The sequence below is a fragment of the Lissotriton helveticus genome, chromosome 8 (genome assembly GCF_964261635.1).
Source record: "Lissotriton helveticus chromosome 8, aLisHel1.1, whole genome shotgun sequence".
NCBI lineage: Eukaryota > Metazoa > Chordata > Amphibia > Caudata > Salamandridae > Lissotriton > Lissotriton helveticus.
In genome coordinates this window covers 1,489,874,409-1,489,898,950 of record NC_136069.1, presented here as the reverse complement: position 1 = coordinate 1,489,898,950, position 24,542 = coordinate 1,489,874,409, and the positions used below count along the sequence as shown (strand labels likewise).

General features: G+C 42.5%; 1 protein-coding gene across 1 annotated transcript in view; it reads right to left on the bottom strand.

Moving 5' to 3' along the window:
- The window catches only part of CTSC (cathepsin C), a 64,552-nt gene that overhangs the window by 21,910 nt on the left and 18,100 nt on the right, over nucleotides 1–24,542 (bottom strand). Inside the window, exons 2-4 of the mRNA XM_078658432.1 lie at nucleotides 12,176–12,321; nucleotides 5,303–5,463; nucleotides 3,800–3,955 (exon numbers count right to left, since the gene is read on the bottom strand). Coding sequence (XP_078514558.1) covers nucleotides 3,800–3,955; nucleotides 5,303–5,463; nucleotides 12,176–12,321 — 463 coding nt within the window. The remainder of the gene's footprint in view (nucleotides 1–3,799; nucleotides 3,956–5,302; nucleotides 5,464–12,175; nucleotides 12,322–24,542) is intronic.

Genomic DNA, 24,542 nt, shown 5'->3' with positions numbered 1-24,542 from the left:
ATGTGCTGCCCTGGCTCAAGCTAAAAAGATAGATGATAATGAAATATGCTACGGATGGCCAGACTATAACTTAAAAAAGAAAACTGACTAACGTACCTTTGGTCACGGTGGATAAAAGCAGACTCTTTAGCTCAAGGATAAAGAGCAGAAATAATAATGCATTTTCTATTTATAGACAATCCCTCTTTCCAACAAAGAGATTATACATAGGGAAGGCACGCCGAAGGGGACCATCACTTACCTTTTTTTATTCAAAACGTTTCAAAATGAATCCGCATTAGTAATCTGGCCTTAAAGAAATGGTCATCAATTTTCATGTTCGTGTCTTGCAATATTACAAGCCATCAGACTTCATATAACTGAACCAACATTTGACATTCCAAACAAACTACTCATCAACCCGTCAAATGTTTCTGCAGCTCTCTTTATCGAGCCAATGCTGTAAAGGGAGATAAAGTGTTTCCTGTGTAAGAACATACTCGCGCGTCTCTGCATCTCAGGCCAACTCTGACCAAAGGTGCTTTGCTTGGTTACAGATTCCCACACAGTGAGATGTCTCTGTTGAAAGTCACTGGCCCCCAGCCAGAAGCACTACAAATCCAGTCAAAAGCTGAACACCCTAACTAGGTTAGAATTAATCAACCAACAAAAAATAGCACTGAGTCCCAACAAGGAGAGAATGCAAAGAAAGTAACCACTGAATACATTTAGATTTCTTTCATGTGTTCTCTGCAAAGTGGAAAGCTAAACAACTGTAGCTAAAGGTTACACTGCAAGTAAAAGAAAAGTGTCTTTGGGACAGGAATATCCTTGGCATTAGACTACAAGCGTGTACCACTGCCCAAATTGCCTGACTGGCATATTGACTTCATTTTGCCCCGGTGTCATCCTATTCTGGTGTAGGTGCAACAACCTAGGCCTGCCTCTGGATATGCAAGGTCCAGGTCATGTTCTATGACCAAGAGTGGAAAACAATCCCTGTCCTGGGTGCAAGCATGAAGCAGTGGTGACAGCAGTTAGCATTTTGTGAATCTTTAGTGTGACAAGACCTTTTTATTTGTCCGTATGACAGTGTGACCTACAGTTCCCTCTCATGGAAATTTCCACTGGTATGTAAAATGCAGAACCTTGCACTGACAACCTGTGCGCACGCGGAGTGCTGAGGAGTGTACAGTTAGCTTGTGACATGGGTGGTGGCAGTAGTAGGAGTATGTGTGAGACTGCGTACTAGACCAGTGGGATTCACTTTGGATGCCCCTCGATGTAGCTTGGCAAAATGGAGAATTAAGAAAGCTTTCACAGGAAGAATATAGCTTGCATTGCGGTGGTTGGAGGGTAGAGATCCAGACATTGAAGGAAGAATGGATGGAGACAGGGTTACCTTTACAAATTTCATGAAGAACTTTGTTAGCAATGGTCCGTTTATTCGTTTTTATTGAGCACTGCCCCTTGCTAAGCTGGTAGAGGAGAAGGGTGGGACTGCAGTATGCTGTTTAAGTTGAAGGAGTTTTTAACTGGAGGACTGCCCTTTTGTCTGTCTCCGATTACTGCTTCAGAAGACTGACAATGCCCATTGCAGGAAGCTCACACCTAACTGTGTAAATGTTACTGCTTAGAGCCAGACCCATTCTTACCTGTTGTGAGAAGAATCACTTTACACAAAGGATGTTTCTGGAAAGCAGCCTGAGAAGGACACTTGAAAATGAGCCAACTCAAATTGATTCTAAAGTTTAAAGACAGTGGATCCAAATCCAACCTACCCAAAAACGTTGTTCCTTATCCCTTCTTCTTGCCCCAGTGTTCACAGAAGCGGGGCTGCAACTTCTCCCTTCTAGCAGCTAAATCGTGGAACAGATTCCTCCTCCACCTTTGCACAGCCCCCACCCTGTAGGAATCCAGGTGAAACCTTAAAACCTGGCTGTTCAACCAGAACATCACAGCAGCAGAAACTCCCCCGTTCCCCAGCACCTGGATACCCTCATGGGTGATAAGTCGCACTCTACAAATCCTATTTGATTGATTTACCCCATGTCTAGAAAATGTGTAAAAAAAAAAAAAAAGTGGGACTCAAACCATCCCGCTTGCTTCGGTCTCAAGTTCTTCTTGGCCACGGGATGAAGAACCCTGCAGAGTACTCAAAGAGCTGCTGTGTAACTATGGCTGGTGACCTTCTGACAGCCAGTATCCCAGAGGTGAAGGTCATCTGAAGTCACTTTTGCTGGAGGATCCGAGGGTCAACCTGAAGAACCTAGAAGCGTGCCTGCCAGATGAGAGGGAATGAGTACGCCTGGCCCTGCATGAGAAAAGTCTGTCCAGGAGGCAAGGCCTTTGTGCGTTTCCACAGAGGGAGAACACCAGAGAAAGCAGACTATCCCAGAGACTGCGCCCGGAGAAGGCCCATTCTATCATAGGGTCGCCACTACCTTTTGTCAAGTTCCTGGAATGAGCTGGGTCAACTTTATGCCAGACACACCCATCACCTAGCAGCCAGCTACGGGTTTAAATGTCTGGTATTGCTGACAGAGACAACGGGCCACCATTGACCTAGATCTCGGCATCAGAAAATTCAGCCTGAAGGGCGCAACTACTCCCTACTGAGCATTGGCCTGCAGTCAACTTCCAAAGGTGCCAATGCTGTGAAGACCTGTCTCCCTGAGTCAATCTTCCGATTCTATCTGGAAAGACGCAGTCATGATGCCACATCAAAGAATCCAAGCTGCTAAGGAGGGATGGTATGGCCGCATCAAAGTCACACTGACAGGCAATTCTTGCAGGTAAACCAAGTGACGTTGCCTGACAGAAGATACAAAGACGTGTGGGCTGATTAATTTAATATTTTTCACTTTTTTCTGCAAAAGAGTTCATTTGAAGGTTTATAAGAGGTCTACAGTACACATGTTGGACATAAACAATTGCATTTTTGGTCCATTATATACGGTCATTGTGTCGTATTAGCTAAAGTTACTTATAATCAACCTAGCTGCTGCTGTAGAGTAGCACTGACAAAATTGTTCAATACCAAATTCACCTCTAACAATACCCAAGTAAAAAAAAAAAAAAATCCAACATGTTTTCCAGAACCCATCTACCAAATGGAAGTATGCCCAGCGGGTGAAACAAGACTAAGGGCCTCATTACGATGGCTGGAGGATCGCCACCGACAGGCTGTCGGTGGTGGTTTTTCGGCCATCTTACCAGGGATCTCCGTCCGATGTATAACAATGGCATTTTGACGGGTGGCGGTCGGAATCACAGACCACCACGGTCCTGACGGGTGGTCTATATTTGACTGCCTGTCAGACCTCCCTGTAAACCCAGAATTGCGGTGGTGCCTAGAAGGCACCGCGGTAGGGATTACAATATCTATTTCCGCCAGTCGTTCAGCAGAGGTCAACCTGCAGCAAAACGGCAGGCGGGAATGGATGTGGGGGCCTGTGGCGGGCCCCCTAACCCCTTGGGCCAGGGAAATAGGCCCTCCCTACATATCCCTACACCATGTGGTAGGCGCCGAATGGTGCCTGCCACGTAGAGCAGAAATCTGTGTGGGGTGTCTGTTTTGGCTTGCAGCAGGTGCTGCAGAGCACAGCACCCAGCACAATGCAAAACATCGGCAATACGACCGCCACGGTGGCGGTTGCAACATAATTTTCCCTGTGGGACCGCCTCCTTGTAGGCGGGCGGTCCAAAATACGATTGGATGGCAGCCAGAGGAAAGTCCTTCCACCATCTTAATGACCCCCTAAGTTCTTGCTGCAAAACAAACTGTAAATACTTTATACATTTGTTATTCTGTTAGTACCTTGGGATCCTTGAGTGACGGCCACCAGCTCTTCGATTCAAATCTCCAAGTGTAAGCTTTTCATACTCCTTGTACGCAGTTGCCTTCCACGATTTCTGAACAGAGTTAATGGCATCAACGAAGTCAAGATTGTACACGTAAGGTTTGTGTGAAAACCTACAGGAACAATAGAAGCTGAAATGTGAACCACTGAAAAAACAATACTTTTCAAATCACACAAAGTGATACTCACCTTGATTAAATATTCAGTAAGAGTCATACATGTATTTTAAATCCAGACTAAGATTCTGCTTTATAATCCCATTTCAAAGAAATTTCAAAATTATTTTCCCAACCAGGCTTTGAAGATTTGTTCTGTAATAGTGGAATTGTATCTCCACTCTATATGTGTTATGGGTTGTCCAATAAAGGTTTTTTTTAATGTCACTGAACTTCAAGAGGGAGCAAGGGGGAACAAGAACAGAACCCACTATCTCCTCCCACACATATAGGTCAGGCCCTGATCCCAGCCAGATACTATACACATCCTTTGGCTGTCCACAGTGTGGGTGTTGGCTGCAGGTCTTGGTCTCTGGCCAAGCCCTGTGCCAAACCACGCCACAAAGGGCCAATCCCTGCTGCAGTGAAAGTCATAGGAGCTCATTTACCGTGTTGTGATCAACGAAATATACAATGTCATAAATAATGCACAGAAGGGGCGCAAGTTATAGTTCGATCAGTAAACTATACCTGAAGCTTTTCAGTGTTTAAATGTTAGTTTTTGTGTTATTTCAACACCCCACTATAACGTTGTTTTAACTATTCGTTTTTTCAGTGACTATATATCTATTGAATGCCAAGGTAGAAAAAAACAAAACGGCTTCACTTGTAAAAGCTGTACTTTCGAAAATTATTTACTGAACCGTATATATATCCAAGAATCACAGAGACAATCCCTTTCTGCAGTGACCCTTCAAATGTTTTTAGATTCAGCAGAAAGAAGTGAAGAAATGTCTCCCGTGCAAGTGGGCAATAAGGACACCCTAGACTAAAGTTACCAAGCACACGTCCTGTCCAAAGATTAGGACCCTGCAGGTTTCAATACTATTAAATCCATTAACAAAATATTCTTTTGATACAATTCATAAGATTTCCAAGAAATAGTGCATTAGATGGCAACAACATTCCTTCTGAAGGGTCACAGAGGTAATTCCATTTGAAAAGAAGGATGTCAAAAACTAATGTCTGCGCAGCTAGCATTGATATTTCAGGTTAATTCTTTAGAAGATAAAACGTTTTTTTTTTTTTTAATTTTTAATTTTTTAATTTATACCAAATTCCCAAGCCAATATGTTTTCTAAATTAAATAGAGCTGAATATAAGAGGACATTTTGGGAATTGTTTTCAACTACTTGGGGCTCGTGTCTATTTACAACAAAGACATTTTAATATTAAATATTTACTTCTGTTGAAATTTTTGCTAGAAGCACTGCAAGAACGGCAAAAGAGTAGTGAAACACTCACCTTTCGTGAGGTTCATTAGACCTCACGGTTTCTGAACGGGAGCGCGAAGATGAGATTTTCTTCCCAACGAAACATGCCCAGTGCCGGCCCAACACATCATGGACCCAACCAGGAAGAGTCTCGTGGCAGTAACTTGTAACATTCTGGCCATGCTGTTCGTACTGTTAATTACACAAATTGAAGAATAAACCTCAAATCAAAATGGAAACCATAGACAATAACATGAACTTAGTACACATAAAAAATATGCAATAGTTTTGGAACCTTGGATTTTACACCTACAATCACAAATGGGCCTGAATACCTACTCAAACTGCCGCTACACAAAGAGACACCAAGATTTTCAGGGTGTATTAACATCTGCAACAGATGAGCCCGCAGAGCTTCTGAATGAAGCCACAACACCTTGCCCTGTGCCCGCTTTCCCACTCAACATCATAATGTCACACTTACTGATTTGCTGGTTCTTGCTGTAGACCTAAATCTCTTTTCCAAGTGCTATGTTAGCATCTGAATCCTGCATCCTTATCTGGATGGCATGCTAAATTGGGCTTTAAAGTGTTTTTCCCCAATTAGATTCACTATTCTTTTGCCAACCAAAAAGTAGGCTATTCACTATAAAGCGCGCAATCACTGATGTACATGCATTTGGTTATAACATCAAATTAATCTCTTCACTTCCTGAGGATTTTAAGTGCTAACAGGCACACATACATGGTAATTGAGGAACATCGAGGTTTGGAGATTCCCTACCCGTTGAAGTACAAGTTGACTATTTAGCCTCCTAAGTTCTAAACTCTTACTCTCCGTTGTTCACCTGAGTATTTGGATTCTTAGATGCCCAATACAACAACATTTTGTGTATTTCCATCAATTAAGAACAGGCTATGGTGATTCAGCGGGCTCCCTCTAAATTGCCCTCTTCTCTACTGCTTCTGTACACACCACTCACAACCTTCCTCTACAGCCTTCGGATAAGATCTGTGCCTTATGAAGTTGCCTACACAGCAGAATAGTATTACCAACCTTACATAATTGTATAAAGAGTCGGTTTTAGGAAGTGTCATTTAGAAAAAGAAGAGGTGGTCACAGGTGAAGTGAAGGAATCACTGTAGAATCATTACTTACCCCATAGATTGCTTTCTTGTTTCCATGACTAAAAGATCTAGGCTCCTGTTCCTTGGGTTCAGCCAGCAGCTGAGTTAGTGAGTTATTGTAATAATATTAATAATAATAATAATAATAATACTAATAATAATAATAATAATCATAATAATAATAATAATCTTGATATTTGTATAGCGCAAAGAGCTACCTCAGAGGTGTCCCGGTGCTTAGTGGTAGTCAGGTGAGTAGATTGGGACCTCGTCTAGCCATAGCCGAAGAGCCACGTCTTCAAGTACTTTCGGAATTCGGATTCAGAGTCCGACATGCGAAGTTGCAGTGGCATTGCATTCCATAGCATAGCTGTCCTGACAGAAAAGGACCTCCCTTCCTTTCTGGCTTTAGCAAAACTGGGAATGCAAAGTAGGAGCTTGGAATTGGATCTCAGTGTATGGGCCGATTGGTATGTCTCTTTCTAAGATATCTCGGTCCTGTATTGTGCATAGCCCGAAAAGCTAGGGGCGGGGACTTAAATTCAATGCGTTTTGCCACCGGGAGCCAATGAAGGAGCCTGATGCGAGGGGAAATGTCGTGGCAGAAAGGTACTCTGGGAATAAATCTTGCAGCTACATTCTGAATCATCTGCAGTCTGTGAAACAGATACCGGGGAAGTCCCAAGTACAGACTATCGGCATAGTCTAGCTGAGATGTAACCGTCGCATGTACTAATGTTCTCCGGCTATCCTCTGGCAAGAGGTGCCGGAATTTCTTTAGGGTTTTTAGTTTATCGAAGCATGTAGACGAGACTGGGCGTATGTGAGTTTCAAAGGATAAATCAGAGTCCCACTTGAAGGTTAGGTTTCTAGAGGTCTTTGCAGGACAAGGCGGAGTGCCCATCTCAGCAGGCCACCAAAGTCCTGTGGGAGGAGGGGGGGATGACTCACCAAAGAACACGACCTCCGTCTTGTCTGTATTTAATTTCAGTTTGTTGTTATTCATCCAGTTGGTGATGTCTTTCAGGCACCCCATTAACCTAGGAAACGGGTCCTTTGACTGATCCTTATTGGTGAATATCAGCTGGGTGTGGTCTACATACGACACTGCCTTCATGTCCCAGGTGTCAATGAGATTGAAGAGTGGTACCAGGTAGGTGTTAAAGAGCAGGAGGCTAAGTGCCGAGCCCTGTGGTACCCCGCACCTCAGAGGCTTAGGTGAAGATTGATGTGGCAGGAGAAATACACTTTGGGTGCGATTATGGAGATAGGACTGAATCCAAGCAAGGGCTGTGCCATGAATACCAAGCTGTTCAAGTCTATTTAGCAGAATGGAATGTGCAACCATGTCGAAGGCGGCGGATAGATCCAACAGACTCAACACAGCAGATGCTCCAGGTTCCATCGACATTCTCATAAACTATGCCACCTCCATCAAGGGGGTTTCAGTACTATATCCAGCCCGAAAACCTGATTGAGTGTTGTGAAGGATGTCCTGGAAATTGACATGATTGGCGAGTTGACACTGCGCTATTTTTTCTACCATTTTTGCTGGTGCCGGTCGCAAAGAGATAGGCCGGTAATTCCCGAACTCCATGGAATTGGCATTAGCTTTTTTCAGGAGGGGTAGTAGGCAAGCCTGTTTCCCGACATCAGGGAAGATGCCAGTGGACAGTGACACATTCCAGATATGATTTAATACTGGATTAATCCAGTGAGCAAGTAATCTAAAAATCTTGGGTGGGCATTGGTCCACGGGAGAGCCCGACTTGCACCTTAAGATTTAATTCAGAGATTCCTGCAAGGTAATATGGGCGAACTCCGTGAAGGTGCCCTCTGACTTGCAAGTTATCGGTGCCTGAGGAACCAAAAGTGGCTCTTCTGTTGTGAAAGAGGAGAATACTATATGAATCTTCTCCTCAAAGAAGTTGGATAGATTCGTGCATAAGGCTGTGCAGGGCAGAATTTTCCCTTCAGCAGCAGACTGGTTAGTGAAGGATCTGACAATCCTGAAAATCTCTTTGCTTGAGTGCTCCACACCCTCAATCTGCTTAACAAAGTACTATTTTCTAGCTGCTCCTATCAATACACGCAGCTTTCTTTAAAGCTTCCTTATACTCCTGCTTTGCTTCTGGAGCATAACCTTTCCTCCATTGCCTTTCCAATCTCTTACATCCACTTTTTCCCCTCCTAAGGTCATCCGAGAACCAACTGGCTGAGGGGGATGGTCTCAGAGAATTAGGTATTTTTAGCGGTGCCACCGCACCAAGGGCAGCCGTGAGCTTAGCATTAAACATAACTGCGTCCGCGTTGGGATCTCCTGTGCGTAGTTGGCCACCGTTAAGAATCAGTGGACCCACTTTGTCTGCACTCACTTTTTTCCAGTTCCTACCTACCACTGTTTTTGGCCAGTGGGCTGTGATTTGCCTATGTTAAAAGAGAAAGGAACTACATAGTGGTCTGTCCACGTCATGCATTGAGGGTTCTCAGCTCTAATGGATTGGATGTTGGAGAAAAGGAGTTTGAGAGTATGGCCTACTCTATTGGTAGACGCGAGAACGTGTCGAGTGAGGTTCACTCCCTTGAGGTCTTGCACAAGCTGCGAGGCCAGGGGACATGAGAGGTCGTCCACATGGAGAGTTAAATCACCTAAGGCCATGAAGTTGGTGTATTGTAGGGATTTCTTTAGAATGAGGTCGCTTAGCTCCAAAAGATGATGATTAGGGTAATCTGGAGGTCTATATAGTAGTAGGTCTGCGACAGATAGGGTAGGGGAAATCTTAATGCAGAAATTCAAGCCCTCGATGGAAGCCAAACCACTCAACTCAGAAGAGGCAATGTCCCATGACTCCTTTAGAATAATAGCTACCCCACCGCCACAATCTTGTGGAGTTCCTAATTCTGTAAGAATTAACCTAAATACTGCCGGAAATATTCCTTTTGACTATATTTCCAGGAAACCTCTGCCAGTAAAATAGTTAACAAAATGTTCAGAAACCCTTCACTACAATGTTATACTTCATCCTATACATTTGGTTGCCATCTACAAGCAAAACTGTACCACTACCCACAATGTCAAATATCACCCACCACAGGGATAGATCATCCTCCCATCGATAAGGAGCTAATGTTCACCATTCAGTGCTGTGGTGCTCCCACAGGCCCTGAAACAGCAGACTGAACTGAAGAAGTAATTCAGTATAATGTGATGAGACTCGGAGGCAGCTGTGAATGCGGGAGCAGTCAGGGGATAGTTCGAATGACTTATAACCAAAACACTAGCCACCTGCTCATTTAACGAATTACAAAAAGTAACAGGGAAAGGCATAATCATTTTAGAACATTATGACTGGTGTATTAGTAGGTAAGAAGAAAACATTTTGTAACTCCTGTGATCGCTTAAAATCTAAGCACTAAATGTGCTGATGTAGGTCTCCAGGCTAAAGATTAAACTATATTGTCAGGTTCCTCCTGCATGTCAATTACTTTTAAATTGATTTTATATAAAAGAAAAACTGTATATAATATATAAAAAATGCAACTGGAAAAACAAATGTTACAGGGGCGGTCTAGTTAGGCTCAGATTTCACTCGTACAAAACCAGTGAAATTCAGCAGTTCTAGTTAGCTGAACGAAGTATAATTTACGCACCGCAATGCACTGCTCAGGACCTCACATATTACATCACTCATGACATGGTCAGTGACATCACGGATTACAGCATCCAGCGCATGTTTTGTAAAAGATTATGAGTGTTAAACATATATACCAAGGTACTACAAACGTTAAAATAGTATACTTTCAGTACTACTGATGAGTGATACTATTTCTAACAAATATTATGTGTGTGACTGTGTATCTGTGTGTGAGTGGGTGTTGGTGTGCCTGTATTGGGGTGTGTGTTTGTGTGTGGGGGGGGTCTATGAGCAACTGTATGGGTATATAAGTAGGTGCATGAGTAGCTATTTGGGTGAGTGAGTGGCTGTTTGAGTGACTGTATTGGTGAGTGAGTGGATGTCAGTGGTTGTAGGAGTGAGTGACTGGCTGTATAAGTGGCTGTACAGGTAAGTGAGAGGCTTTTTGGTTAAGTGAGTTGTGCGAGAGGCTGTATTGTAGAGTAAGTGCCTGAATGATGGATGTATGGGTGAGTGAGCGGAAGTGCGAGTGCTTGTATGGTTGTGTGCGAGTGTATGAATGGGTATGTAAGTGGTTTTAATTTCCTAAATGAAACTACTAACCTTTAACAGTGGGTGTGTGAGTGACTGCATTACTGCGTGGGCGGGAAAAGGGTTTGTGCTCCCACCCATCTGGAGCCGCTTTGGGCTACTGCCAGGTGGGAGCACATTACCCTTTCCATGCCCCTGCTTTTGGGCAGGAAATAGCCACAGATTCTGGTCCAGCCTCAGGGGATGGAATCAGCAAGGCCATTCACTGGTACTGAGATTGGGGGAGGGTGGGGAGTGTATGCGCTCCCTTCCCATTTGCAAAGTTGTGCCCCGTGGGATGAGTTCCTTTTCAGGCTTGGGGTTGGAGACCGAGCAGCAGCCATCCCTCTTTATTAAACTGTTGGCCCTGGCATATGGGGTCTACAGAACCTCTTAGAGGCTCAGGGAGGGAGGACCATGTACTGCTCCAAATAATAAATGTGTCACCCCTTGGGCCTAGGCCAGGCCCAGGTGTATATATATATATTTTTTTTTTAAATAGTGCAGGTGCCTGCACATTCTATGTTTATTTTACCGAGATTCGTGGATCCTCAGAGTTTGCTGCAAATTTTTTGTTTTTTGTTTTTTAAGTGTTTGTCCCCAAGTGGGGGTCCCGATGGGAGCCCACCACCAGGTCTAGGGGGTCAAGGTATCCCTAACCTACATCCTTACGTTTTTTGTTGTTGTTTTTTTTAAGCACTCAGGACTGAGTCCAGATTCCTAAAATGGCTGCTTCCACATCTAGCTGATGAAACGGCAGCCAATCAGATCTCAGCAAGAGATCGGTCGGCTTTCAAGATACTCTGCAGCATCATATATACAATGTTTTTGAGTCTTAATTGCTCAGAAACTACTGAACGGTGTTGCACCAAATAACAGAAAACACGCCTTCCGGACCAAGTTCTAGTGTCTGCCAAAACTGGTGTACATCCTTCAGTCCTTTGGGGTGTCTAAAGTTCCTATGAAACAATAGGTTTCGGGAACCCCCCTTCCGGACCAAGTTCTAGTGTCTGCCAAAACTGGTGTACATCCTTCAGTCCTTTGGGGTGTCTAAAGTTCCTATGAAACAATAGGTTTCGGGAACCCCCCTTTTTCTTTGCCCCCAGCTTAAAGGAATTGCCCCAAATCTGTCCATGCACAAACTAGGCAAAAAAAAGAGCATTTTTTGGAAAGTATCGTGAAGATTTGTCAAATGGCGTCAAAGTTATTATCAACACCCGAAAAACAAAAAAACACACATTTAATCTTCCCCATCTTTCTACTAGACCCTTCAAAATGGAATTGTCACCTACTCTTTGCTAAAAGGAGCCTTCTGGCATCATAAGGGCTCCCTTGCACCAGCTAGTAGTACTATATGCTCTGAGCAAAAATCCCATTAAACTGAAACTGCTCTCAAGTGCCAATGGAAGACCAACTTTTCTGCCTCAGACTTTCCAACCCATCAACAAGCAGGAAGCACTAGTTTTCTTTAAGACAAGATTCCTCCCTGAGCAGATGCTTAAATAAGACTTCAACACTTAAGCAGACAGACTAAAAAACCAAGAGGAAAAAACAAGTTGTCTAAAGCTTACCTTAAAAAATGCAAACCACTTGTAGTCATTAATAACAACCTCAAATCCTTGATTGTAAATTAACGTGAAGAAACCAGAATTCCCCAGGTCATCTTGAGCAAAGTCGAGTTTTTGAAGATGGACTGTAAATTTACTTTGTAAAGGACCTGTAAAATAATGCCAGATGTTACACAGGCGCACATATACTGGCAGAAGACAAACATGACAATCTACCTGCCCACTCCTCAGGCATCTTTTACACCACAGGCTAGTTAGCCTCTAGCTCTTGCATTGCTGTATTTATCTTAGGCTGTTCTAAAAAATATTTGTTTTACAAATGTTGACCCAAACACACACAATTTGCAGTAGCCTCTAATGCAGTGACGTCACACCAAGGAATGGGCGTCAAACCTTTAATATACCTCATGTTAAAGATAATTAGATGAGAAGTAACACAGTATTTGCCACATATAGATGACAATAGTAGCGGTAGGCACTATGTAGCTATAGTTAGGATTTTGAGAGGTAGTGGTCCTCAGATTTCTGATTGGCAATAACTTTACCATGGTTTGTCAAATCTCCACGAAACTTTGTAGACATATTCCTTTTTCTATATTGGTTGATGGTGCAACGTTTTGTGGTGATTGGTTAAAGGGGTGCAAAGAAAAAAGGGTGGTCCGAAAACAAGTTTTTCCATCAATGCATTTTACATTGACGTCTTAAAGACATTTAGGAGCAAAATGGCTGAACAGATTTTGATGAAATTTCACAGGAATACAGATTACGGTGTTGAAAGTGACTGTTTTGCTAGAGGATGTAAAATCGCTCTGTAGATTTTAAGCAATAAGGGACAAACACCTACTGATATATTGGGCCATGGTGTACTCTCGGTACCTGGTGATGACGAAACGCAAAAGGATTGATTAATGAAAGCCTCAACAAAAGGAAAAGACAGTCATATTGTTTACACAACACTATGGTTTTGCTGTGTGTTTTATAGTGAAATATTTATTACTCTTGTTTTAATGTTGATGAAGTAATGATGCAGTTTAGCAAACTGTGCAGCGGTAGGGAAAAGTAGTTTGATTGATTTATATATATTTTTTTTTAAAACACATTCTGTGACACTGTACTCTACAACATTCCACGACACTCTCCTCCACTCTGAAACTTTTTTTTATAAAAAAATAAAACCCATTGAAATTCAACGACAAAACTAAAGGTTTAGGGAAAAAATGTAATTCATTATTTTTCTACAAAAAGAACTTAAACTACATAACCATAGAATTTATAGTTATAACTTTATAGCTGTAACTTAAAGTTATAATATACACACACTACATTAACCACAAGTCCATTTCTGGGACCAGGTAAATGCAGTTTCTGCTGTTTGTGTATTCATTGAGGAATGGGCCACAATTTATTTTCCAGAAGCCTGGTCTCACAACAGTGGAGACCGAGGGACTCTTTGTCTTCCACGGTTGGAGTATGGACTACAAACTCCCTTTGCCAGTGATTCTTTCCCTAGTCCCCAAAAAGAATTGAGATAAACCAAGAGTGAGGCACTTTAGGGCTGACAATGGGCCCCAAAAAGAAGCTCGAGAAACCCTAAGCTTTTCAGAAAGAGTAATAACTGGAAGGTGAAACTGTGCAGCATGACTGATGCCAGAACACACAAAGGTTTAGCCATGATTGATAATGCACCTTGCTACAAAAGGCTCTGGGTAGTCACCCACCAAGTATGCAGAGTACTGGCCTGTATTATTTTCTAGAATCAGAAAGATACACAAGACACTCCCCCAAGCTTTCAGCGACCCCGTGCTAGTAACAAGTCCAGTTTAGCAACATCAGCAGAGAGAATTGAAGCAGTATTTTTAAACTGTCAAAATGTAACTGATAAACTTACTCTTATCAGGGAAACAGAAATAGGAGCAAAAAGGAGAACAAACATTGACGAGTTTGAAAGAAATGGCGTTGCTGCAAAACTTCAGTTCTGGCGTTTGGCCGCAGTCTATTGGCTTCATACTTACCACAATATAACGGAGTTCTAAAACCTCCCTATAAAAATACTGTATCTAAAAAACATATCGGGGTGTTGTTTGTGTCAGATTCCAACTTGTTCTCCACACAATGTGGAATAATGTTTGTAAAAAGCAGGGCTTTAAATTGGATAAACAAGTGTGTGGGTGTTAGGGTGTCACTAAAAGGGGTACGGCCGGTATAATTAAGGGTGTTAATGTAGACTAAACTTCTATTCCCACAGTGTGCAGTTTTTAGTTCCTTTCTGAGCTTTCTGTTACTGCATACAGATGCATTACTCAACAGCTGACAGACCTACAACCAGCCAGGATGATTGGCTGTGTCACGGATTGTTATCTATACAAGATAAATTGGAAACAAAAATTATTTTGTGGTAATGAACTAAAATGAGGCATTTAAATTCTGAAATTGTGAGACTGTGAATTAAACACCACTGAGGCCTGTGGAAGGGGTAGTGGTCTTCGGAGTGGCTCAATCCCTTCTGTTAGGTCCACTCTCCGTTAGACGTGCACACCCTTTTTATTCTCCTCTCCTCCCCTGTTTACATATCTTACACCTCATCTTTCCTCTTAAGCAACCTTCTTTTCACTCTCTCCTATATGCACTTATTCGCAACTCCTTCTCTTTACCATCTCCAAACACACAACACACCCACCCGCTCAGTTGTAAGCACTGTATTTTCTTTTACTTTTTACTTTTCAATATTTTGGCAACTGTAGACTTACTTCTCACACATTTGTACAAAATCACAATTGCAACTGGAATTTGTGACAATTGCTCTGTGAGCTCTGCAGAGAGGCGAAAGATTGGGTGACCATGGTATGAATCCCTTTTTAGGTTGAGCCTAGGCAGCGCACAGCACTGCTCTATGAGTGACCTTCGGTCAGCTCGTTTCAAGCACTTATGCTTGTGGTGGCATCCACCTTGCGGGAGCGAGCAGCGACGCACAGGGGCCATCTGTTTGTAATTAACGTGGCTTCGCGCGCTTCTTTATATTGCTCTACTCTCGCTCCCCTGTGAGTCACCCTCATTTACCGAAGTTAGGGCGCGTTTCATTTGGACATCAATTCCCTTTATTGAAAGAGAAAGCCTGTGGAAATTGAACCCTTAAAAAACACGCTTATGCAGAGTTTCATTTGTTTTGATCAAGACTAGATAATAGCTTGCGCACAACCTTGTCAGTTAAATGCTTTGAGCGTGGCGTTTAATGAATTTTCTGGGTGCTACCGAGGTGACGTTTCCGTCCTGAGGACACGTCTAATGTAACTATTTAAGTCGTGCTTCCAATAACTCTTGCTTGCATCCCCCTATGGGCACTCTCCTTCTGGCCTCCAAGAGGGTTATTAAGTAAATGATCACGTTAAATCTTATTATTTTTCTGCTTCATTCGTTTTATTGAAATTCACTTCATTTCAATTTTCCTTTTCTGCATTATAAATCATTTCATGTGTTCATGACACTCCAATGCATTTCGAGCCAAATCGCTCTTCATCAGGGAGCAGGTCTATAATAGAACACACTATTTGTATACACTGTCATTTTGTCAATAAAGTTATTCACATTTTTATTAAAACATTATGCATGCATTAATTTGTGCAGTTTATATTTCCTGGTGATGTGTTTAATGGTGCACTTTATTAGTGTAATGAACACTCATCATTAAGTGATTGACACAGTTTTTTTTATGTAGGTGATGTGACTCCTTATGTGGCTATGTTTAAAGAAACGTTGGTTGGTTTGTGTTGACTGTGTTTAAACTTCATCGTTTTACTCACATGTCCGAAGGCCTCAATCTTTCAAACGCTGAAAAAACAACCGGGAAAGACTAATGTTTAACAACCGCGATTAGATTTGCGTTAGTTCGAAAATCATGTTATTGTATTCCATTTCCCGCGCTTATATGCGCTTGGAAACACTTACTTGTATTTAGTCTTCAGTGCTTTCGAACCGGTTTACTACCGGCAGCGTCGCAGTATAGTTTCGATTCTTGCGGTGTGTGTTTATGGCAAGCTTACGGCTTAAAACGTGACTGACTCGAGTAATGTTCCTAGAAGTACTACAGATATGTGGTATACGGCGGCCATATTAGGTGTGGGTACTGGCTACGATGTGATGCCGGCTATAATTAAACTGTCATGGTTTGACTCATTGTGCGGTTTGTAAATGCAGGTGAATAAAAAAAAACTTTCAGACAAAACATATAAAGGATATAAAACATAACATCATGGTTGTTATCTGCAACTATACAGTTCCTTGGAACAGAACAGTCCCATTGTTACTCATAGGTACATGCATATTCTGTGCGTTCATTAACCCCTTCGGTGCTCATGACGGAACGGTTCCGTCATGAGCGTCGGTTGGCCTGTGCTCATGACGGAACCGTTCCGTCATGAGTCCATAGGTTCTTTAGAACCTTCAGCACCGCAGCGGAATTCGCGTAGCACTGAAGGGGTTAAGACCATTTGGTCTACATGACTACATTCTCATCATCCAGTAGTTTTCTCTTCTTAAAAGATGTTTATTATTGTCTCTTCCTTCAATTTTTTCGATTACCTCCAGTATCCGGAATCTTAACTGGGATATATTGTGTTTTGCTTCCATGAAGTGGGTTGCAACAGTGGATTTTGCGTTTTTAGTTCTGATGTTAGATTTATGTTCGTTGATTCTTATTTTGAATTTTCTTTCAGTTTTTCCCACATATACTTTGCCGCATGGGCACTTTAATAGATAAATTACGTTGTCTGTGTCACATGTGGCTGTCACATAAAGCTTGATATTGTTTCCTTTCATTGGATGATTTATTTTAGTCCCTCGTATGATGCGATTGCAACTATTGCAGTTCATGCACGGTGTTGTACCTTTAGGATTTTTTTATTTCTTTTGCTTTCTGTTTGAGTATTTCACTTATGTTTTTGTTTCTGGTGTATGCAAAAATCCTGCCCTGGTTTAAAAACGGTTTTGTGATCAGGTTTTTTGCGTAGTTTCCACTGGAAATCCTCGCTGCTTCTTCTGTGCATTTTCCGCTCTATTAACCCTGCAGAAAACGGTGCGTGAACAAACCTGGGACTGAGCACTATCTGCACAAAAAGACATTTTGTGCACAAAGTGCATAGCCGGGCGCAAACACCGCTTGCACCCGATTTTTACTCAAGACCGGTCTTAAAATGCCACCTCTCAATATTCTGTTAATTTTTATATGTCCTGTATACAATGCAAAATGCTTCAGTGGAAAGCAATTTTCCCTCAAATCCACAAACGCATTGAAAATGCCTGGATACTTTCCTCTACATTCGATGGCATCTCTTCTGCACGAACTATGTTTTTTCAGTGGGCATGGGGGAGGAGGGGAGAAGAGGAACGAGCCTAGTGATATCCATATTACCTACTGGCGGTCGCCAGTAGGTATATATAGTTAGGATTTTTTCTCTATGGGTTTTTTGAAAATTCTATGTCTAATAACTTTGGCGTTTGTGGACGGAATTGGCTGAAATTTTCAGGAAAATGGCACATTTTGTTTCTGAGCAGCCCTTGAAAATTTGGGGGGGGTTCGTCCAGTGGGGGCCGAGAAAAAAGGGGGGTCCCAAAACGTGTTTTTAACATTGAGTTTTCCATAGGGCGGTTGGCCTCACTTTTAGCCCGAACGGCTGAATGGATTTGCACGAAACTTGGCAAAATTGTAGGGACTGGTAGCCCGATGTGCCTTTTGTAGGTCTCAATATATGTGCTCCAGTGGATTTTGAGAAATTAACGTTTAAAAAAAGATATATATCTGTAACAGCGGACCGGGCAGCGCTCTGGTTCGCGGACTTTTCGCGCAACGGAGCTTTGTGAAGCGAAGCTGATTGGTTCTCCGGCGTCTGTCAACATTCCAAACAGTCCGTAGCGGCCGCCATCTTGTCTCTCGGTAGGATCGAGAGACAAGAGGAGGTCAAAACAAAGGGGGAAATAACTATAAGGGGGCATAGTAGATCCTCGCTGACCCCCTAGGTTTGATGTGGAGGTTTTAAAAGGGCCCCGCGGGGCAAAAAAAAATAATAATAATAATAATTGAACGGCTGAATGGATTTGCACGAAACTTGGCAAAATATTAGGGACTGGTAGCCCGATGTGCCTTTGCTAGGTCTCAATATATGTGCTCCAGTGGATTTTGAGAAATTAACGTTCAAAAAAAGATATATATCTGTAACAGCGCTCCGCTTCGCGTAACGGAGGTTTGCGAAGCTGATTGGTCATTCTGTCACTGGGCTATAGTTGGGCTACATCTGGCTGATATTTGGGCTACATTTGTTTTTTTGTGTGTCTGGCGGCCATCTTTGGGCTACATTGGGCTACATTGGGCTTCATTGGGCTACATTCGGCTAATTAGCAAATAGCTCATCGCAAACTAGGAATGGTAAAGAATCGCTATTTATTCCTTAAAGTTCGCTATTTAGGAAATGCAAAAAACTTTGATGATATATATGGCGGTTCATCTCTAACAAGATAAGAAGCATAGGGATACATTTATGATGACTGGCGCATCACCAGGGATGTGTTAGTCATTCTGTGCCGCTGTTCCGTCACCTATGGTGTGCTGCATTTACAATGCGGCGCATCATGGGGCAAAAACAGCACAGATGCGTGATGTATCTGTGCCGTAAAGGTGGCGCATTGCTGGAGTTGTATCGCAAGTGTGATGAAGCTCCAGCAAGGGTCGGGGGTGCCCCTGTCGCAGGGTTTCTGTTCTCACACAGAACTGTGGACAGAGGATTGGAACCTCGGCGAATGCATTGCTGGAGTTGTATCGCAAGTGTGATGAAGCTCCAGCAAGGGTCGGGGGTGCCCCTGTCGCAGGGTTTCTGTTGTCACACAGAACTGTGGACAGAGGATTGGAACCTCGGCGAATTAGGGTGTCCCAAAACTCACGTTAGTAATCAAAAACTCCTTAGCAAGCTAGGTACAGTGTCAGATTGGATATAACAAACTCTCAATGTTTAGACAATCCAGAATATGAACTTATAGTACCTCAGGATACGTGGAACTCATGAACAGTCGGTCGTTATAGATTTCTTAGAAACCAGAACATGGAGTTAAGAAGAACAGATGTGTATTTGAAATGTTTATTTACTAATGCCGTCTTCTCAGGCGTAGTACCTTAGATAATAAAAGTACACATATTATCAGTAGCAAAATTACCAGCATAGTTACTAGTACATAAAAAGCGAATGGTGACAGTATGTTAACATGCTGTAAATGAATAAGAGTTAGCAACACTTATAAGCAGCCGCGGGCCGTGGAGGGAGTTACGGTGGGGCAGGGAGGCGGGGAGGGGGAGGGGCAAGGTAGAGAGGGCTCCACCCTGCTTCTCCCCCTCCCCGCCTCCCTGCCCCATCGTAACTCCCTCCACGGCCCGCGGCTGCTTATATCTCACCCTCCCTAATACACATATTATATTATTTGCTAAGAAGGTCTCTTTGTGTTGGTTTAGGGCGTGCCCATACTTTAGTGTCTTAGATTTGAAGGAATCACATCACCATACACCAGCTCTCTCTTCATGTGAACCGCATCAACTGTTGTGTATGTGTGTTCGGCAAAGCAATATAAAACCCGCCTCATGCCCAGAATTGGCAGAAGTTGCACTTATGTTATGAGTATGAAGTCGTGGAGATCAGACCTCATAACAATTCTGTATCGTGTTGTTCTTGAAACTTTAGCACTCGCTGTACAGATATAGTTTAACAAGTAAAGCAGATAGTAGACCAATAACATATTATTCTCATGTAAACCACGATGAACTACTAGGTGGAAAGCTAAAGCAACAACTAAGTGTCGTGTGCAGAAGTTGCAAAAAAGGAAAAATGGCGTTTAAACCGGTAATGAGCCCATGCTAACTTAACACGGTGTAAAGATATCCAGGACCTAGATGACACCTCCTCATGATCCGGAAACGAACTGAATAAGATAATAGAAGTGCCATCTCATGAGAGCAGATTGCAAGTTTATATGTGGACGGTCCGCAAGGTAAAGCATTAAAAACTAGGAAAATTTAATGCTAAAGAAAAATAAAACAGCCAAGTACTTTATCGAGTCTTAAGCCAATAGGCAAGGTAAATAATAAAAACTTGACAAATAAGTCAATGAATTGTCAATGAAATGCTAGTACTCAGCATATCAAACATGAAAAAGGTCTATGACATAACTGTGTATGCAAAATAAGCTGCAACAGCCTCCAATAGGAAGTCACCGTCTTCATCCGAAAACAGTTCAGCCATCCAATTTAAAAGCGGAAAAGAACATACGTGCTCTCCCAGCACCGGATCCTCTATCACCGTCAGAGGACAGCTCGGTGGGTTTTCAAGAAAGCTCTCTTCCAAGAAAGACTGTGCTGCCGCCAGTAAATTCCAGGGACCAAGTAGTCCATGCATCAATGCCACAGCCATAATCCTTTCGCCAGGACAAACCAACTCGTGAGTAATGATAGGAGTCATCAGCTGATTAAAGTCGACGTCAGGAGAAACCGGTCCGCAGAGACACAAATCAATGGCCCAATCGAAATCACAGGTCAGGCAGTGAAATACAGGCTGGACACAGGTGAAGTAGGAGAACCGAAAAGATAATCCATATGCCGTGCTTAATATCGCCAACGGCATTGTGCCATAATATTCTAGCATGCGATTGCGGAACAGTGTCAGCAGCTGCAGGGTCGGAGGTTGCATAGGAGGGACATCCATATTTAAAAATGTAAAAAAGCACAAGAGCGTCCGCTGGTAATGCAAGTAAAAATGCCAATCCACGAACCAGAGTGCAGAAAATACAATGAAAGGAAGCAGGGATGACTCCAAAGATTTTCTCAAATGAAGTCACGAGACCACTGGTAACAACTTTAAAAAAGTGTGTCAGGGACTTTGTGGAGGATGCGTTAAAGATAGTCGGAAACATGTTGCTGAAATTGAAAGGCAAATCTTAATTGAAAAGGGTGTGCACCTCTGTACGGGTGTTCGCTATGTGAAGTACGAAAGTTTCACGGGCCGAACTCAAGGCCACCTCTCTCTGAGACAAAAGAGCTCTTATTCTTGCCATGCCGTTGAAACGTGTCCCAAGGTTGGTATTTGTGGCCAGATTGAAAACTCCCTATGTTCATGTGTGGGAGGAAATAGAACATTTCTGCAGCAAATAACCCGTTCACTTACTGTTACGATAAAAGGAATACTTTTAATTAACTCAGAACAATCTTCATTATTGAGCATCAAATAACTACCATTTTCCAACAACTTGAACGTGGGGATGATAGCAGGAACTGGCGTGCCTTGCAACACGCAAGCCATATTTGGTCGGTGTTTGTTGCATGAACCGTGTAACTGTATGTGCCTACACATTAGTGAATGATCTGGCGTCTCAGTGCATTCCTCTCCATTCAGATAAACTTCTTGATCATCTTTGAAACATCTGTATGTGTATGGAAGCGACCAGACCTCATGAAGAAAAGCACTACCTAAAGGTTCATAACGACCTATTGGTATATATTTCATACAATTTGAAAACTTATATAAAGCAAAAGGCAGCGTTATTAAACCGTGGATAAGGCATGTTGTCAAAAAACCCGCAATCCTCTGCTGATGATGTCACTGAGCATGTCATGAATGATGTAATATGTGACATCATCAGCAGTGGATTACGGGTAATAGTATCTCTAGTTTACTCCCCTATAGCTGTCTTTATTTTAACATAAGTGTGTGTTTCCCTCCCTTATACTTACTGTTTTTGGTTCGCTTCCAGTTCGCGTACCGGCGAGCGAACTAGGAAGCGAACTAAGAGAAATAGAGGTTGGCACAGTTCCAAATATTGTACCAATTTTTTAATAACGGGGAGGTAGTTCTGAAAATAACTTTTTTTTTTTTTTTTCTGAACATTTTTTTACTGTTTTTGAATTTTTCGGAACAGTTTTATATTTTTTTGGGTTTTTCTTGGAGGGGGCAATGAAAACGATTCATTGTAAAGGGCTCAACAGGAGCAACAAAACAAAAAAAAGAAGTATTTATTATTTTGGGCGTTTCGGACAAACTTGCATATGATAGTCAATAGCTCTGTTGATCAGAGTGATGCTTCTTTCTCCGTAGGAAATGAATCCATCGCAAAATACGCAGGTGTGTTTTACTTCACCAAATCTCATTTGTATATTTGGCACCATCTCCCTGCCCTCTGGTCCCGTTACTTCCGGTACAACAGATCTTCTGGCCATAATAGGGAGATTATCTAGGTCGTTCCGAAACTGTGCAGCACTGTAGTTGTTAGGATGCCACCTAGTCATATGGCGATGCATTGTGTAGTTTCCGAAACTGTATTTTTTGTCGGTCCCTCTGGACAGTCTATCTTGACATATAAGGCAAGTTACGTATCTTGCATTTACTTTTTTCTGACCTTTGGGAATTTTAAAAAATTGCCAAATGAAGTTTTCTTTCCGGTGAGACGTCCTGGGCTGCTCAGGCAAAAACTGCCTCTCTTCGTGCTCGTCCTCCTGTTCCTCTTCTTCTTCTTCTTGTTGAATTATAACTTGAGCAGGTGGTCCACTCTTCCTTAGATGTGGTGGAGGTGGTGGGGAAGCACCAGCTGAAGCTACTAAAGAAGCCATTGCTCAGTGATCACAAAGGGTCTTTCTCTCACAATGATGAAAGTCAGAGTGAGGAAAGAAGGAGGGATTTTCATCATTTGGGAAAAACAAGAGTTCTCAACCAATCAAAAGTGTTCATTTTAGATTATATGACCTAGTCTTACATCATTAGGAAACCAAAAGTGAAATGAACCAATGAAAAGTGTTATTACCAAGTCACATGACTTGCTGTGTTTACGTTAAGCGCTTTGCAGGGCCTCCCGGTTTGCTTCCAGAAACCTGCGCTTTGCGACTCGCTTCGCGTACCAGTTCGCTAACGTAGTACGTCATATGACGTATCACGCGACAACGTGAAACGTCATGCGGACGGGAGGCGTCACGATGTTGTTTTGTAACGCGGCACTTGCGGTAAAGAAACGTTTACCGGCTCGCGGTCTATTTCGCGGCATCAAGGTCAGCTAACGGGAAGCTTCCCTATTTGCGAAGCGGGAACGAAGAAAAAAAAATATTTAAAAAAAAATTATTCATAAACATATAAAATATATTTTTGGATTTAAAGAAGAATACATTTTACAGCTACAGATATTAGCTGTTAAAAAACCAATGAAATTCACAGAAAAAACCATAGGTTATAGACCATATATAGTTAGGAATTAGCATTTACAAAACCTTGAAAATTCACTGAAAAAACCATAGGTTATAGACCATATATAGTTAGGAATTAGCATTTAAAAAACCTTATTTTACTCACACAAAACCATTGAAATTCCATATATAGTTAGTTGCACTAACTATATATCGCGCACCCGCAATCCACTGCTGATCATGTCACATATTACATCATTCATGACATGGTCAGTGACATCACTGATGACATCACTGATGACATCTCAAATGACATCACTGATCATCAAGGTCAGCTAACGGGAAGCTTCCCTATTTGCGAAGCGGGAACGAAGAAAAAAAAATATTTAAAAAAAAATTATTCATAAACATATAAAATATATTTTTGGATTTAAGGAAGAATACATTTTACAGCTACAGATATTAGCTGTTAAAAAACCATGTTTTAAAGGAGAGAGCACAAGCACTTTAGCACAGGCTAGCAGTTAGCAGCACAGAGACCTAAAAGCCATCATACATGGGTGTAGCAAATAGGAGGGTGACCCCGCATAGAGGATCAAGTTCGACATGACTCCCCTCCAGCCACTCGTCAGGACAGACTAATCAATACCTTGATGGGCTTTAGTGTTTACGCAAAAGAATGTAGATAAAGGCCCTCTTATGCAGTGGCACTTGTCAGTTCTATGACCTTCCGAACTCAGTAGGATCCCTCTGTCTACACTCTATTGGGTCACTAGACTGTCCCATGGGGAACCCTCAACCTCACTAGTGGATCCCATCTTTGCAGCTCCTAACCTGAACTTGCACAGATACATTCCAGTGTGCAGTCAGTACCAACATTGACAGCAGTGATATGGCCCATTCTGACCTTTATATCAGACTTTTGTCCATAGCCCAAGGAAAATTCTGCCCATAAGGACAGCAACCCTCACAGGCCACTCACAGCTGTCCGTGTCAAGGGCCACGCCTCGTGCCATCGACTGCCAAGTGGAAGCTCCAAGCAGGGACCTTGGGCAGGCCTCTCTTCCAGCCTTGGGCATTGCAAGGAGTCCTTCAAGCCCTCCTGTGGGTTCTCTGAGGTTTCTAAGACCGGGGCCAACAGCGTCTATGTTAGGCCCCCTACCTCCCACCATTACC